The sequence below is a fragment of the Mobula hypostoma genome, chromosome 24 (genome assembly GCF_963921235.1).
Source record: "Mobula hypostoma chromosome 24, sMobHyp1.1, whole genome shotgun sequence".
NCBI classification, from domain to species: Eukaryota; Metazoa; Chordata; class Chondrichthyes; order Myliobatiformes; family Myliobatidae; genus Mobula; species Mobula hypostoma.
The window spans coordinates 37,452,985-37,467,599 of NC_086120.1; the positions used below are offsets into that span (position 1 = coordinate 37,452,985).

The window sequence follows — 14,615 nt, forward strand, 5'->3', positions numbered from 1 at the left end:
TGATAATGTGGTAAATTGGATCAGCAAATTTGCGGATGACACAAGGTAGGGAGTGTAGCGTAGCGATGTGGACTATCGAAGCTTGCAGCTGGAAAATGGCATATGGAATTTAATGAAGACAACTGTGAGGTGTTGCACTTGGGAGAACCAACCAGGGTACAGTAGGTTTTACAAAGGAGTGGTACAGCACAGAGAGATCTGGGAGTACAGATCCATAATTTCTTGAAAATGGCGTCACAGGTAGATATGGTCGTAGAGAAAATTCTTGGCACATAGGCCTTCATAAATCAATGTACTGAATACAGCAGTTGGGATGTTATACTGAAATTGTATAAGATGTTGGTGAGGCCTAATTTGGAGCATTGTGTCCAAGTTTGATCACCTACCTAAAGGAAAGATGTAAATAAGATTGAAAGAGTGCAGAGAAAATATACAAGGATGTTTCAGGGACTTAAGGACCTAAGTCAGGGGTGGCCAACCTTTTACATTCCATGCGTCAATTTTTTCACGCACGAGTTCAGATGCGCCATACAACTCTTGTACCCCCATTTAATTCTTGTAAAAATGTTAATATAGACATATTTAGCATTTTTACATGATATATTGATTTAATATAAAAACAAGATAAACATTACTTACTTTAATGAGACTTTTGAGTCTGGTTTAATTTCGCCAAGCTTTTAATGTTTGGAGTTAAATTAGTTACTGAGAGCAGCAGAGAATTCTTCAAATTTGAATCAGTCAATCGCGACCTCGTTTTGTTTTTAATCAATTTCATGGCTGAAAATGTTTTCACAAACAATGCACAACTGTTTTCCTGACAGACCCGCTATAAATAATAACTAATTTTCCCACTGTTCATTGAATTCACGCTATCACTTTCTGCTTTTCTTTTGCTCATTTTCTTTTGCACTGTGATGGGTAACTGCATGTAAAAACAAGGCTTAATTTTCAAAAAAGTACAAAACTGCAAATGTTCATAAAGGACGAAGAAAGCACAACTCCATAGCGCACGAGTGTCAATTGTACACTGACTGATAAAAACCTGCGACGCACCACTGGTGCAGATGCCTGGCGCCTCAGGATCAAACAAGTACCAAACGTGTATTGAACAGTTATGGAACGACTGCAGAACAAAAGTCCTTCTTTCCTAGTTTGACTCACTGAACATTCTTTTAAAATTGAAAACAGATTAATGTGAAAGAAGATAACATTCACCAAAAGATGTACACGAAATAATAAAATTGCTAAAAATAATTGCTAAGTTTTAGATTTATTCTCAGTAAAACCCATTTCTAGCTCTAAGCTACTTGAATTCCTGTTATAGTTTTTTCTCTATGAATCGGTTTTTGGTTAATACTTTTTGCATGAGTAGGCTTACTTTTTTATTATCATCACTGGGGTGCAATGCGCCACATTTGCCGCATGCGCCATAGGTTGGCCATCCATGACCTAAGTTGTAGGATAAAGTTAAATAGCTTAGGACTTTATTCCCTAGAACGTGGAAGGTTCAGGGAAGACTTGAAAGAGGTATACAAAATGATGAGGAGTATAGATAGGCTAAATGCAAGCAGACTTTTTTCCCCCACTGAGGTTGGGTGAGACAACAACTAGCATTCATGGGTTAAAGGTGAAAGGTAAAATGTTTAAGGGGAACATGACAGGGAACTTCACTCAGAACGTGTGGTGAAAGTGTAGAATGAGCTGCCAGCTCAAGTGGTGAATGTGGGGTCAATTCCAACATTTACGAGAAATTTGGATAGGTACATGAATGGGAGGGTATGGAGGGCAACGGTTCAGGTGCAAGTCAATAGGACTAGGCAGATTAATGGTTTGGCGCAGGCTAGACAGGCTGAGTGGCCTGTTTCTGTGTTGTAGTATTCAACGACTTTATCAAAAATTCTGCATCTCTCCCTTCTTCCAAACCTTCCATGAACTTATTTTAATTAAAGAGCATCAAGAGAGTTAGAACAATGGTTTTGTAAATGATAAGCTGAGTATCAATAGTAATTTAAAAATTCTAGGATGAACTATTTTAGTTATGAGGAGAGACTGGATGTCTTCATTGGAGCAGAGGAAGTTGGGGTAGGGGTGAGCAGCTGAGAAACTGCTTGAGGTAATAAAATTACAAAGTGACAGTAATTTAGTAAAAACATATATAGGAAAGAACTTCTCTCAAAAGCAGAGATGCCTGAAATTATACAGAATAGATCTAAGGGAAGAGGGTGATGATTGAGGCAATACAAGAATGCTTTCACCACAGATGGTAGCATTTTTCACAAATCATTAGTATCTCGATCAGGGATTCCCAAACTCTTTTTTTTTTAAATGCCATGGACCAATACATTTAAGCAAGGAATTTGTGGACCCCAGGTTGGGCACCCTAATCTAGATGAATATTTCAATCACCAACGCAAAGGCGGCTATAGATCATGTACTGAAGAGAGAGTAGTATAGATAGGTACTTGATAATTGAAGAGCCAGTCTTTGTATTGTATGATCACCTTATCAATTGATATCTTAAGAGTTTTGATTTGCTAACCTTGTCCAGGGTCATATCCGGCAAGTTATCAGCAAGCTCACTGGGAGAGCTGCCCTCACTTTCATGTTCAGAGATTGGATCAGATGCTTCATAGCCATAAAGTGCTAGAAGTTCTTCCAGAGGCACATCACTTTCCTTAAGAGATTTAAAATAAATATTAATTGACCATATTTCCTCATTTTCCCCATTTTGAGGCTTTTGAATGCAAATACAAAAAATACCATTAAGATATTTTACAAAACACTTAGTGTACAATCTTAGCCAAAATTTGTTTAAATTATCTGTTAAATAACTTTTGAGCTCCAAATTCTCATTCTGCTGTTCTCTGTAATGTAGTGCTTAATATCTCAACTAAATTATTCCAGTTGTAATAAAGAACACAGTTCAAACTATGTTTGCCAGGAATTAGATTAAATAACTAAAGTATTGAACACAGAGTGAACTGTTTTACCTGTGATCAATTATCACAAAGACATAGAGTGCTTTTACATTCAAAGAATTCTATATATCAACTATCTTTCTCATCTACATTTTGATGCTGCAGAGAATGTGGGGGTTGGGTGGGATAAGTGGTGGAAACATGGAAACAAAGATGAAAAGAAAATCACATCATTCATCCATTTGAGAGACATGTTGCTGGTATTCATTCTGTTTCACCTACTGATGAAAAATGACTCATTAGGCTTATACCAGTAAGATATACAGGGTTAGTTGAGACTTTTTAAAAAATTACCCTCTCCAGATCTTCAAACGATTTATCTGCCTCAGGCGTTTCCTCTTCTTCCTGAGGAGTGTAATTGTGAGACAGGATATCGGCCAAGTTGAATCTGTGATCTGCTGAGCCCATTGAGCCAGCTGCAGGACCAAAAACAAAATTTAACAATTACATATTTTCTTCCACAGTCCTAACAAAAATACCTAATTCTCTACATTCAAAACTAATGGATATAAAACACCAACTTTCCAAAGAGTAATTGTTTTTCAAATTTAAAGGAAAATTCTCAACATCTTGGCAAGTATGATAAGCTGCAAAGTATTGTTAAATATGTATTTGTGCAAGAAATATTTTCATATTAGAGACATTTTGTATTTAGAACACTCAGATTTTCTTTTCATAGGTACTCCTTTAAGGCTACTATTCAGGATAGCAGGAATTATAGATTAATTATTGAAAAATTACAGCACGAAGGCCAGTTTTGATGGCTTTAAAGTGTTCATTTGTTCTGGCTATGTTCTGTCTCAAGTGCTAAATGCCGGAACCAATATTTTTGCTGAACTACTTAGGATTCCTCCATCTCTACTTATTTCCATCTTTGTAAGACCTTATTGTCACTGAAACTAGACTCTCAAATTTCCACCTGGTAAGAATGGGTGAAAAGGCTAGGACAGAAAGTAATATACACCCTGATAGATCAAGAAATCAAAAGGGAAGAAAAAATGTCTCAGACTGTCCTGATACAGAATGTAATACAGGTGAACGGGACATTTTTGTGTGGTGGAGATTTGTGTAAGAAAATGACATTCAAGCATTTGAACCATCATTCATACAGTCCTGATCGAAAAGCTATAGAATCCAGGCCTCTGTACCTCTCTCTGCAATTGGATCCTTAACTTCCTACCCTGAGGACCATAATCTGTGCAAATTGGTAATAACAGCTCCTATTGCTGACAATCAATACAGGGATCAACACCTCAGGAATGTGTGCTTAGCCCACTGCTGCACTCTCCCTATACCCACTACTGTGGAGCTAAGCATAGCTCAAGCGTCATCAGATGGAAATGAGGGGGCATACAGGAGCCAGTTGAGTATTGGCGCAGCAACAAACTTGTCCTCAATGTCAGTAAGACCAAAGAGCTGATTGTGGACTTCAGAAAGGATAAGACAAGGGAACACAAACCAATCCTCAGAGGGATCAGAGGTGGAGAAAGTGAGCAATTTCAAGTTCCTGGGTGTCAATATCTCTGAGGACCTAACCTGGTCGCAGCATATCAATGCAACTGTAAAGACGACAAGACAGCAGCTATATTTCATTAGGAGTTTGAGGAGATTTGGTTTGTCACCTAAAACACTCAAAATCTTCTACAGATGTACCATGGAGAACACTCTGACAGGCTGCATCACTGTCTGGTATGGCGGGGGGGGGGGGGGACAGTGGTTACTGCACAGGACTAAAAAGCAGCTATAGAAAGTTGTAAACTTAGTCAGCTCCAATCTTGGGTACTGGCCTCCGCAGTATCCAAGACATCTTCAAGGAGCAGCATTTCAGAAAGGTAGCATCCATTATTAAGGGCACCCATCACCCAGGACATGCCTTCTTCTCATTATTTCCATCAGGTAAGCCTGAAGGCATACACTCAGCGATTCAGGAACAGCTTCTTCCCCTCAGCCATCCGATTTCGAAATGGACATTGAATCCATGAACACTAACTCACATTTCTTTTATTATTTCTGTTTTTGCACTATTTTTAACTATTTAATATACATATATTTACTGTAATTGATTTATTTTTCTATATTCATCTATTGCATTGTACTCCTTCTGCTAAGTTAACAAGTTTCATAACATATGCCAGTGATATTAAACCTGATTCTGATTTCAAAATTTAGCCCCAAGAAGCATATGATTATAGCAAAGGATGCATAGGTATACAGAAGGAACCCCTAAAAAGCAAGATTATCGCCCAAGAAACTGAACACTCTTGCTATTTAATGCAAGTTCTTGAAGCTCCATAAATTAATGGATTGTTAACCTGTATAATTCCAGTAAAGACCTTATAGAGCATTTGAACAACCTGGCACACAGCAAAAGACAAATTCAGGTGTTTCAAATCAATGCCTTGGCTGAAGGGAACAAATGACGAATTCTATGTTGTTCCTCAGATCTCCTCTATACTTCATACCCCTCACCTTAAACTTATATCCTCTGATCCTAGGCACCTTTCCATGGGTCAAGTTTCTTAATACAGGGGTTCCCAACCTTTTTTGCACCGTGCACCGGTTTAATATTGACAATATTCTTGCGGACCGGCTGACCCGGTGGGGGGACGGGGGGGTGTTCAAGTAGGGTTAAACTCACCTCAAAATGTCTTTTACAGTTAGGGTTGCCAACTTTCTCACTCCCAAATAAGGGACAAAAGTAGCAGTCAAATCCGGGACACTTGGGTCTACCCCGAGAAAGACTACCGAAGCCTTGCGCGGACACCTCTGTGCGCATGCATATGCGTGCTGATTTTTTTCCACAAATCGGTTCTGCCTTAATCTTCCCGACTATATTATTTCTACTTTATATAGGCTGTGTATTTATCATATTATTCCTGCTTTTACTATATGTTAGTGTTATTTTATCTTTTATGTGTTATTTGGTATGATTTGGTAGGTTTTCTTTGGGTCTGGGAATGCTCAAAAATTATCCCATATAAATTAATGGTAATTGCTTCTTCGCTTTCTGTCATTTCGGCACGAAAGGTTTCATAGGAATGCTCTACCTTAGCAGGGGAAATACGGGACAAGGGCAGTCCCATATGGGACAAACCAATTTAGCCCAATGTACGGGATGTCCCAGTTAATACGGGACAGTTGGCATCCCTATGTTCAAGTTCAACAGTGTGTGATAAGAAATGAGGAAAGGTGCAGCTGACTCATATTGTTTTCTCACGGCCCAGTAGCACATGCTTTGCGGCCCGGTGGTTGGGGACCGCTGTCTTAATACCTACACCACCTATTTTTGCTATATTATTCTGTCTAGTTCAATAAATTCTGTCACCATCGCCAGTGGGATACAATGTATGAAAGAAAATTTGAGATAGTATCACAGGATACAGATGAGCTGAATGTGTGGGTAAGCACATGGCAGATGAAATACAATATAGAAAAACGCAAGGTTATCCATTTTGGTCATAGTAACAGACAAGCAGTTACTTGTTAGATAATGAGGACTGTGCAGTTTTGATATTCCAAGGGGTTTTGGTGCATACACAAATCAGTGGAGGACAATCAAGGGACAAAATAGCATGTCAGTCTTTATTAAGGGAGATGAGTTAGAGATCAGATTACAGGAGTAAAGAAGTCTTATTGCAATTGCAAAAGGACTTATGAATGCAAGTCATACAGCACAGAAATGGGCCTTTGAAGGCCAGTATTTATTCTATCAAGTATCTTTCTATAGTAACTCTATTTACCAGCATAGTCTCATTCAAGAGCTCATCCAGATGCTTCATAAATTTTGAGAGAGTACCCACCTCCAGCACCTTCTCAGGCAGTACATTGAAAGTTATTCCTCAGATCCTCTCTATACACCTTATTCATTACCTTAAACCAATGTTCTCTGGTCTGAAGACACCTCCTCCATGGGGAAAATTTCTTACTAACTCCCATTTTCCTATATAATTTTGTATAGTTTTATTAGGTCCTACCTCAGCCTCCTCTGCTTGAAGCAAAATAATCCCACGCTATCCCGTTTCTCCTCACAACTGAATCATTCCATCCCAGTCAACAACTTAGGGAATATCCTCTGTATCTTCTATAATGCAATCATGTCCTCCCTCTAGTACAGCAAACAAAACTGCACACCATGTCCTAGCTCCATCTTTTGTCATGTTCTTTTTTTGTGCCTGGAGTTCCGTGCATATTTTTGATCTCCTTATCTAAATGCGGATGTACTTGCCATAAAGTGAGTACTGCAGGTGTTCTTTAGCTCATTTCCAGATATTTTGCTAAGTGACAAAACAGTGTTCTATTGAGTTTACAAGAATGAGAGGAAAATATCATTGCTTAAAGGATGGTAAACCTTTATAATTCTCAATTCTGGATGATTATAAAAGGCTCAATTATTCTGTTCATTCAAAACAGTGTTTGACAGGTTTCCTGGACACTAAAGAAAATTAAAAGGTATGCCACTGAGGTCAAAGTTTAGTCATGCTCTTGATGAAATCTGAAGCGTGCTCAAAGGTCCATTCATGCTCCTATCCCTTGTTTTCTGCGATCAATTACAAAAAAAAGTCTTGTATAAACAAAACCATTAAACTGCCAAAGAAGAAAATATTAAAGATATAAAAGTGTATGTTATCATATCAGTTTGATTACTATACCTCCTCCAGACTGAACTCTGTTTTCTAAAGAACATAGATTCTGTGTTCGATACAACACCACACGAGGACTCTGTCTACCAACAGAGGCCTGAAAATACAAAATGAACAGCAATTAACTTTGTACACAACAGAAAATGTTAGCATTCTTTAGAATACCATTACCCAAAGTTATTTTTCATGTATTTGCAAATTAATAAGATACTGAAGGAATTAACTATAAATTTATAGCCAAAACACATATGTGTACTTGACAGAAATAAATGAGCAAGAGCTGAAAACACAATTCCATTAAAAACCTAACTTGCCCACGATACATCCAAAGACTAAATAGCGTCTTACCCTTGGATTGGTACCATAGACTAAGTAAAAGTGCTGACTCAATGCCCATTTTGGAGCTGGTGTTTCATTTGGATTATTCCGGGTGACAATTCTTAAACTTGTGTCATAAGGCATCAGAGCACGAACAATCACGGCCGATTTATTTTCCCTCTCAACACCATTTTCATACCTTCTTCCTGCAACCTTTGGCACCCTTAATAATCACAAAATTTTCATATACTGTACAGTACTGTGCAAAAGTATTAAGCACCCTAGATTTTTTATATAAACTTTGTTTAGGTGTTTATTTTCTGTCTTCTGCACTAGTGTGTCAGTGGAAAAGAGCAAATTTTAGATTTCAGGTAATTCATTTTCCAAAATATTACATGTTAGAGATATTTTGTATCTTGTTAAAGAAAGTAACATTAAGTAATAGACCACTTTTCAAAAAAAACACTCAGACCCCACATAACACTACCCACAGAGCGCTGATTCGATACAATGCAGTTGTTCTATTCTTAATTGAAATTTTTTTTAAATGACAAAAATTCATTCTAAACACTTAAAACAGTTAACATTCAATCAGTGCTTTACATACACTCTGAGCCACTCATAACCAATCACTTATTAGTTTATGCTCTGCCCCCCCAGCATGTAAACGTCTTGTTCCCTCGCCAATTTATTCCATTTTTTCACCCGCAATGTCTAGAAAATGGACTGCAACTTCCAGCGAGGATAGTACATCCAAGATGTCTTGGAAAAGCATTAGCATGGATGTGAAACTGCAAGTGATATAGCATTTGGAAACTGGTGAGCATCAGATTGATGTTGGCGCCCCTTTGAAACTGGCTACATTGACAATCAGAACAATTATGAAAAATGCAAACAAGATAAAAGCTTCTGCAACAACGACCTCAAAGTTATCATCAATGAAGGTAACTCGTTCAAGGAGCCATTTGCTTGACAAAATGGAAAATAAACTAAATATATAGATGGATGACCAAACACAACAAAACATGCCTGTAAGCCAGCAGATAATCATATTCAAGAAGAGGAAGGTACGCCAGTAACATTCACAGCCAGCAAAGGTTGGTTTGATAGATTTAAACAGCACAGTAACCTCCATAGCATACACATCTCTGGTGAAGTGTCTAGTACAGACAGCAAGGCAGCCCACGATTTTCCTGCAACACTGAAGGCCATAATCGAAAAGGACGATTATCCTCCCGAGCTTGTCTTTAATGTGGATAAAAAGGGTCTATTTTGGTAAAGGAGGCCTTCTCGTACTTTCATCTCCCGCGAAGAGAAACATGCATCTGGGTTCAAGGCTGCAAAGGATCGGTTAACACTCTTGCTAGGAGGCAATGCTAAAGGTGACTTTAAGTAAAAGCCTATGATGTGTATCACTCTGAAACACCAGGAGCAACGAAAGGCATTTTAAAGTCAAGTCTACCAGTGATTTTGAAATCAAACAAGAAAGCCTAGGTGACAATTGATGTTTTCCAAAATTGCTTTTCACATTTGTGCTGTCACGATTACGTCACATACCAGCAGCAAGAGATGACAAATTGAGTCCAGTTTTAATATTAAAACCACTATATTTATTTACATCTACTCAAAAATATAGAAAATTAAATAAACTACTTTCTTAACCAGAAGTTAACAGTGTTATGCATCTATAGCTCCCTTACAGTCAAACTTAGAACCTGTTCTTAACAAATCTTACTCAAGCACAATCTTACAGTGGCAGTTCAGAGTCCCAGTAATTCACGAAATAGGTAAGACGAGACACGTGCGGATTCACAATGCAGCGACGAGGCGAGCATGACGAATTCCAAAGATTCCACGGCTAGCGAACGAATAAATGATTACTGAAGATCCCAGCTGAGGAATACCGTTCCGAAGTCCACGAAGAGCAATTTCACAAAGTGAATGTCACGAAATCCACACCCATGGATTATACGAAGGACAGACATGTCTTCACAATGCACAGTGTGCCGCTGATTAACCCAATCTTTTGGGTTTGGGTAAGCATTAGACTCTACCGTTCTTGATCGTGAGCTGGTCCCGGATAGCTCGAAATGCAGTCTTCACTCTCTCTCTCTTTCCTTCGACTCCCTTCTCAGCAAAACGTCATTTCTTTTATACCGTCGGCATACGTCATACGTCACAGAAACGAAACCGTGGACTCCCAGGAAAACAAAACTGTGGACACGTAACGGTGCCCAGCAATGAATGGTATTATAAAGAGCATGATCTTGACACAGCATTGTTGGCGCTTGATAATGCCCCAGCCACCCTGAGAACCTTGACACGCTTCAGACCTGCATTCCTATAGAATCAGAATCAGGTTTATTATCACCGGCATGTGACATGAAATTTGTTAACTTAGCAGCAGCAGTTCAACGCAATACATAATATAGAAGAAAAAAAAAATAATAATAAAAAAATAAATAAGTAAATCTTATTTAGTATACTTCACCTTCACCCAACACCACTTCATTACTCCAGCCAAAGGAGTAACACTGAATTTTAAAGCCTACTACCTTTGTCACACATTCAATCAACTTGTAGATGAAACAAAAGGTTAAGACAAATAATCCATCAGGCAATTTTGGAAAAACTACAACGTTATGAAAGCTGTAGACAATATCAGAGCAGCCTGGGATAAAGTAACTTCAAACTGCATGAATGAAGAGTGGAAGAATCTATGGCCTGAGGCATGCAATGACATCCTGGTATTTCAGGCCGAACCAGTCATTCAAACCATCATTGAACAGGCCAATGAAACGGGATTACAGGATGTTAATGATGGCCATGTAACTGGATTCTCATAGTGAGAGCCTTAATAATAAAGATCTTCAAGAATTGGCAGAGCAACACATCCTGAGTGAATCTGAGGACAGCAAGAAACCTCACCACAAAATTCCTCAGCACTAGCATCAACATGATCACACAAATCATGGAACAGTTCATCAATAATGACCCCAACTGGGAGCAAAGCAATAAGGCAAAGAGGTGTTTTTAACATGATTTCCTGCTACAGAGAATTGCTTTATGAGAGGAGAGTTAAGAAAAGGCAGTCAAATCTCGACGCCTCCTTGAAAAAGAAGCCAAAGTTAGAGGAGGACCCACAGCCTGGTCCCTCCTCTAAAACCATAACCACCACCCGCTTTCCCTCCCCTGCTGCTGTGATGTGTTGCAGGCAACAAACAGGATGCTAATGATCAATGACATAATTAAGTTGAATATACTAAACTGATTAACTAAAACAGAAATGGGTGTAGAAGGAATCAAACTGTATGAAGGACAACCAAACTAGAAGGTGAGGGTGAGGCCAATGTGACTGTTTAACCTTCAGATCATCAATTCTTACACCATGTCAGGAGTGACCATAGCATCAAGACCCAAGGTGGTCATCCTGCATCAACAAGGTCTCTACCAAGCAGAAATTTCACAGCAGACAGGAGTTTCAAGATGTGCTGTCCAAGCTCTTCTGAAGAAGCACAAAGAAACAGGCGAGGTTGAGGACCAAAAACACAGTAGTCAGTTATGGAAACTGAGAGATACATCAAACTGACATCCTTTCTAAATCGGAAGTAGTGCTGCACTGCTAGCAGCTCTGGACTTACAGAAACTACTGGAACCCAGGTACACCCTCTACAGTCCAGAGAAGTCCTGTCAGAAATGATCTTCATGGCAGAGTTTCAGCCAAAAAGCCATTCCTCTGAAGTGGAAACAAAGCCAAGAGACTCACCTATGCACAAAAACACAAGGACTGGGGTGCTGAACAATGGCAGCAAGTGCTCTGGACTGACGAGTCAAAATTTTAAATTCTGGGCTCAAACAGGAAGCAGCTTGTCTGTAGAAGAGCTGGAGAGTACGACATGGATGAGTTGCTGCAGCCAACAGTAAAGCACAGCTGAGGTTCCCTGCAGGTTTGAGGCTGCAAGTGATATGGTCAGAATTAATGGAATCCTTAACGTTGAGAAGTGAAAGCAAGTTCTCATCCATCATGCAATACCATTAGGGAGGCATTTGATTGGTCTCAACTTCATTTTGCAGCTAGGCAATGACACCAAACACACAGCTAAGGTCATAAAGGATTATCTTCGGTGAAAAGAACAAAGAGTTTTGCAACAGATGGTATGGCCTCCACACAGCCCTGATCTCAACATTATTGAGGCAGTCTGGGATTACCTGAAGAGATAGAAGCAAGCAAGACAGCCAAAGTCTGCAGAAGAACTGTGGCAAGTTCTCCAAGATGCTTGGTACAGCCTACCAGCCGATTTTCTTATAATACTACACGACAGTGTACCAAGATAACTGATGTAGTTTTAAAGGCAAATGGTGATCACATCAAATATTGATTTGATTTAGTTTTTTACTGTTTACTGCTCTTTATAGTATTTTTTTGATATTCAGAATTTTTTCATTTCACTATTTTTGAAAGCTTCTTTGCTTTTCAGAATTTTTTACATGTGCCTAAGACTTTAGCACTGTACTGTATATTTCTTATTGTAATTTAGCTCTTTTTCTATTATGTATTACAATGTACTGCTGCCGCAAAACAAATTTCATGACATTTGCCTGTGATATTAAATTGGATTTTGATTCTGAACCTGAACCTACCAACTTCCGCTTTAAATATATCCAATGACTTTACTTCCATAGCCGTCTGCACCAATGAATTCCACATTCATCACCCTCTGGCTAAAGTAATTCCTCTTCATCTCTGTTGTAAAGTGATGTCCTTCTATTCTGAGACTGTGTCCTTTGGTCCTAGAAAATAGTCTATACCTTTAGTCTTTCTACCAAAGTGCATGACCAACACTTCTAACAATGTATTTCATCTGCCACTTCTTTGCCCATTCTCCTCTTTTCAAGTTTTTCTGCAGACTACTTGCTTCCTCAACACTACCACCAACTCCAATTAGGTTTGTATCATCCGCAAACTTAGCTGTTATAATTTGTACCCCACATCCTGGCAACTATGCAGAGTTGCCAGGATGTGGACTCTACTTCCCAGAGTCTTCTTACTCTTTCACCTTCTTAACTATACCCACAAGGGTTCTATATCTTTTAATGCTATATCACTTCTTTCTAAGGATTTGATTCAATGTTTTAATAATCAAGCTACCTCATCCCTATGCCCACCTGCCTGTCCATTCGATGTGACGTGTATCCTTAGATGTTAAGTTCCCAGATGTAATCTTCTGTCAACCACAACACTATGGTGCCCACATCATACCCGCCAATTCTGACTATGCTACATCTATCTTATTTCATATACTGTGTGCATTTAAATATAACACCCTTCAGCCCTATATTCATCACCTTTCTTTTCAATTTGCCTCCTTGTTGCTTGAAGTTAAATTCTTATCCCTTTCTAATTTTTTTGTTTTTATTCTGTACTCCAATAACCTCTCTTGCTTTTTTCTTCCCTTTCACATTATCCATATTTTTCCGAGCTGTTGGACTCACACCCCCACCCTCTACTAGTTTAAAGTCCTGTCCACAGCTCTAGTTATGTAATTTCCCAGGACCCTGGTCTCAGAATGGAACCGGTGGAGGCCAATTCATCAGAACAGCTCCCTTCTTCCCCAAAATTAGTGCTAATGTTCCAAAAATTCAAACCTACTTCTCCTGCACCAATCTTTGAGCCATACATTTAACAATGATCTTTTTAACCCTGTGACAATTAGCACATGACCAGTGATGAGCTAGCAAGACCATCATCTACATAAGTCACTAATGAAACACATCTCAGTTAAGCTCTTATGATACCAACATCTCTTGTAATCACTCAACTTGACTATTTAAATGCTTCTCAGTTATCCAAATATCTGTTGCTCTTAACATAGGTAGCAACAAACCCATTCATCATTACCAACTGCCAGTTGCCCATACATCCTTCAGTTCAGCAATTACAGTGCATTTGGTTAATTGGGCCATCGGTTAATTGGGGCTCCCGCTTATTTGGGAAACCTTAAAAAGAAAAACTGATTGAGAAGTAGCTGGGATTCCCTTCATTTATTTGGTATTCTATGCCGCTTCACTGGGCCAGGAGACCTTTGCTACACAATTTACAACCCGCGTCTATCAAATGCACTTATGTATGGCAGTTGGACACTACAATGTGCTTAGAGCGTCAGTTGCGTCTGCCTGTGTTCAAAGATCAGCGATTTTTGTCGCTGATAGCTGATGAGAAATAAGCAAAGAGACAATTCAGAACTGTTCTGCTCACTGCGGTGTCAAGCATTCAGGCTTGGAGATGCCAGAGATGGCTAGCAAGTGAAAATTAAACGATTTCACTACTTCAACCATTTAGGAGCTACAAAGCATTTGAAAGCCTCAATAATTATCTTGAATATTACAATGAAAATGAAGATTTAGAGGATGCAATTGTCAAAAGTATTATGTGAACGCAGTCCATTCTCTGCACCAGGTATCTGTGCTGATTTTGTTCATTTACAGTTAATCAAAGAATACAGAAGTGTACACTGGATGAATCATAGTCAAAGTCATACTTTATTGATCCCGGGGGAAATTGGTTTTCGTTTTCGTTACAGTTGCACAATAATAAATAGTAATAAAACCATAAATAGTTAAATAGTAATATGTAAATTATGCCAGTAAATTATGAAATAAGTCCAGGACCAGCCTA

General features: G+C 38.8%; 1 protein-coding gene across 5 annotated transcripts in view; it reads right to left on the reverse strand.

Moving 5' to 3' along the window:
* The window catches only part of LOC134337406 (mesoderm induction early response protein 2-like), a 104,855-nt gene that overhangs the window by 76,535 nt on the left and 13,705 nt on the right, over positions 1–14,615 (reverse strand). For all 5 annotated transcript variants that reach the window (XM_063032375.1, XM_063032372.1, XM_063032377.1 and 2 more), the window contains 3 exons: positions 7,631–7,718; positions 3,276–3,397; positions 2,543–2,677 (listed from right to left, as the gene is read on the reverse strand). In XM_063032375.1, coding sequence (XP_062888445.1) covers positions 2,543–2,677; positions 3,276–3,389 — 249 coding nt within the window. In that variant the 5' untranslated portion in view covers positions 3,390–3,397; positions 7,631–7,718. The remainder of the gene's footprint in view (positions 1–2,542; positions 2,678–3,275; positions 3,398–7,630; positions 7,719–14,615) is intronic.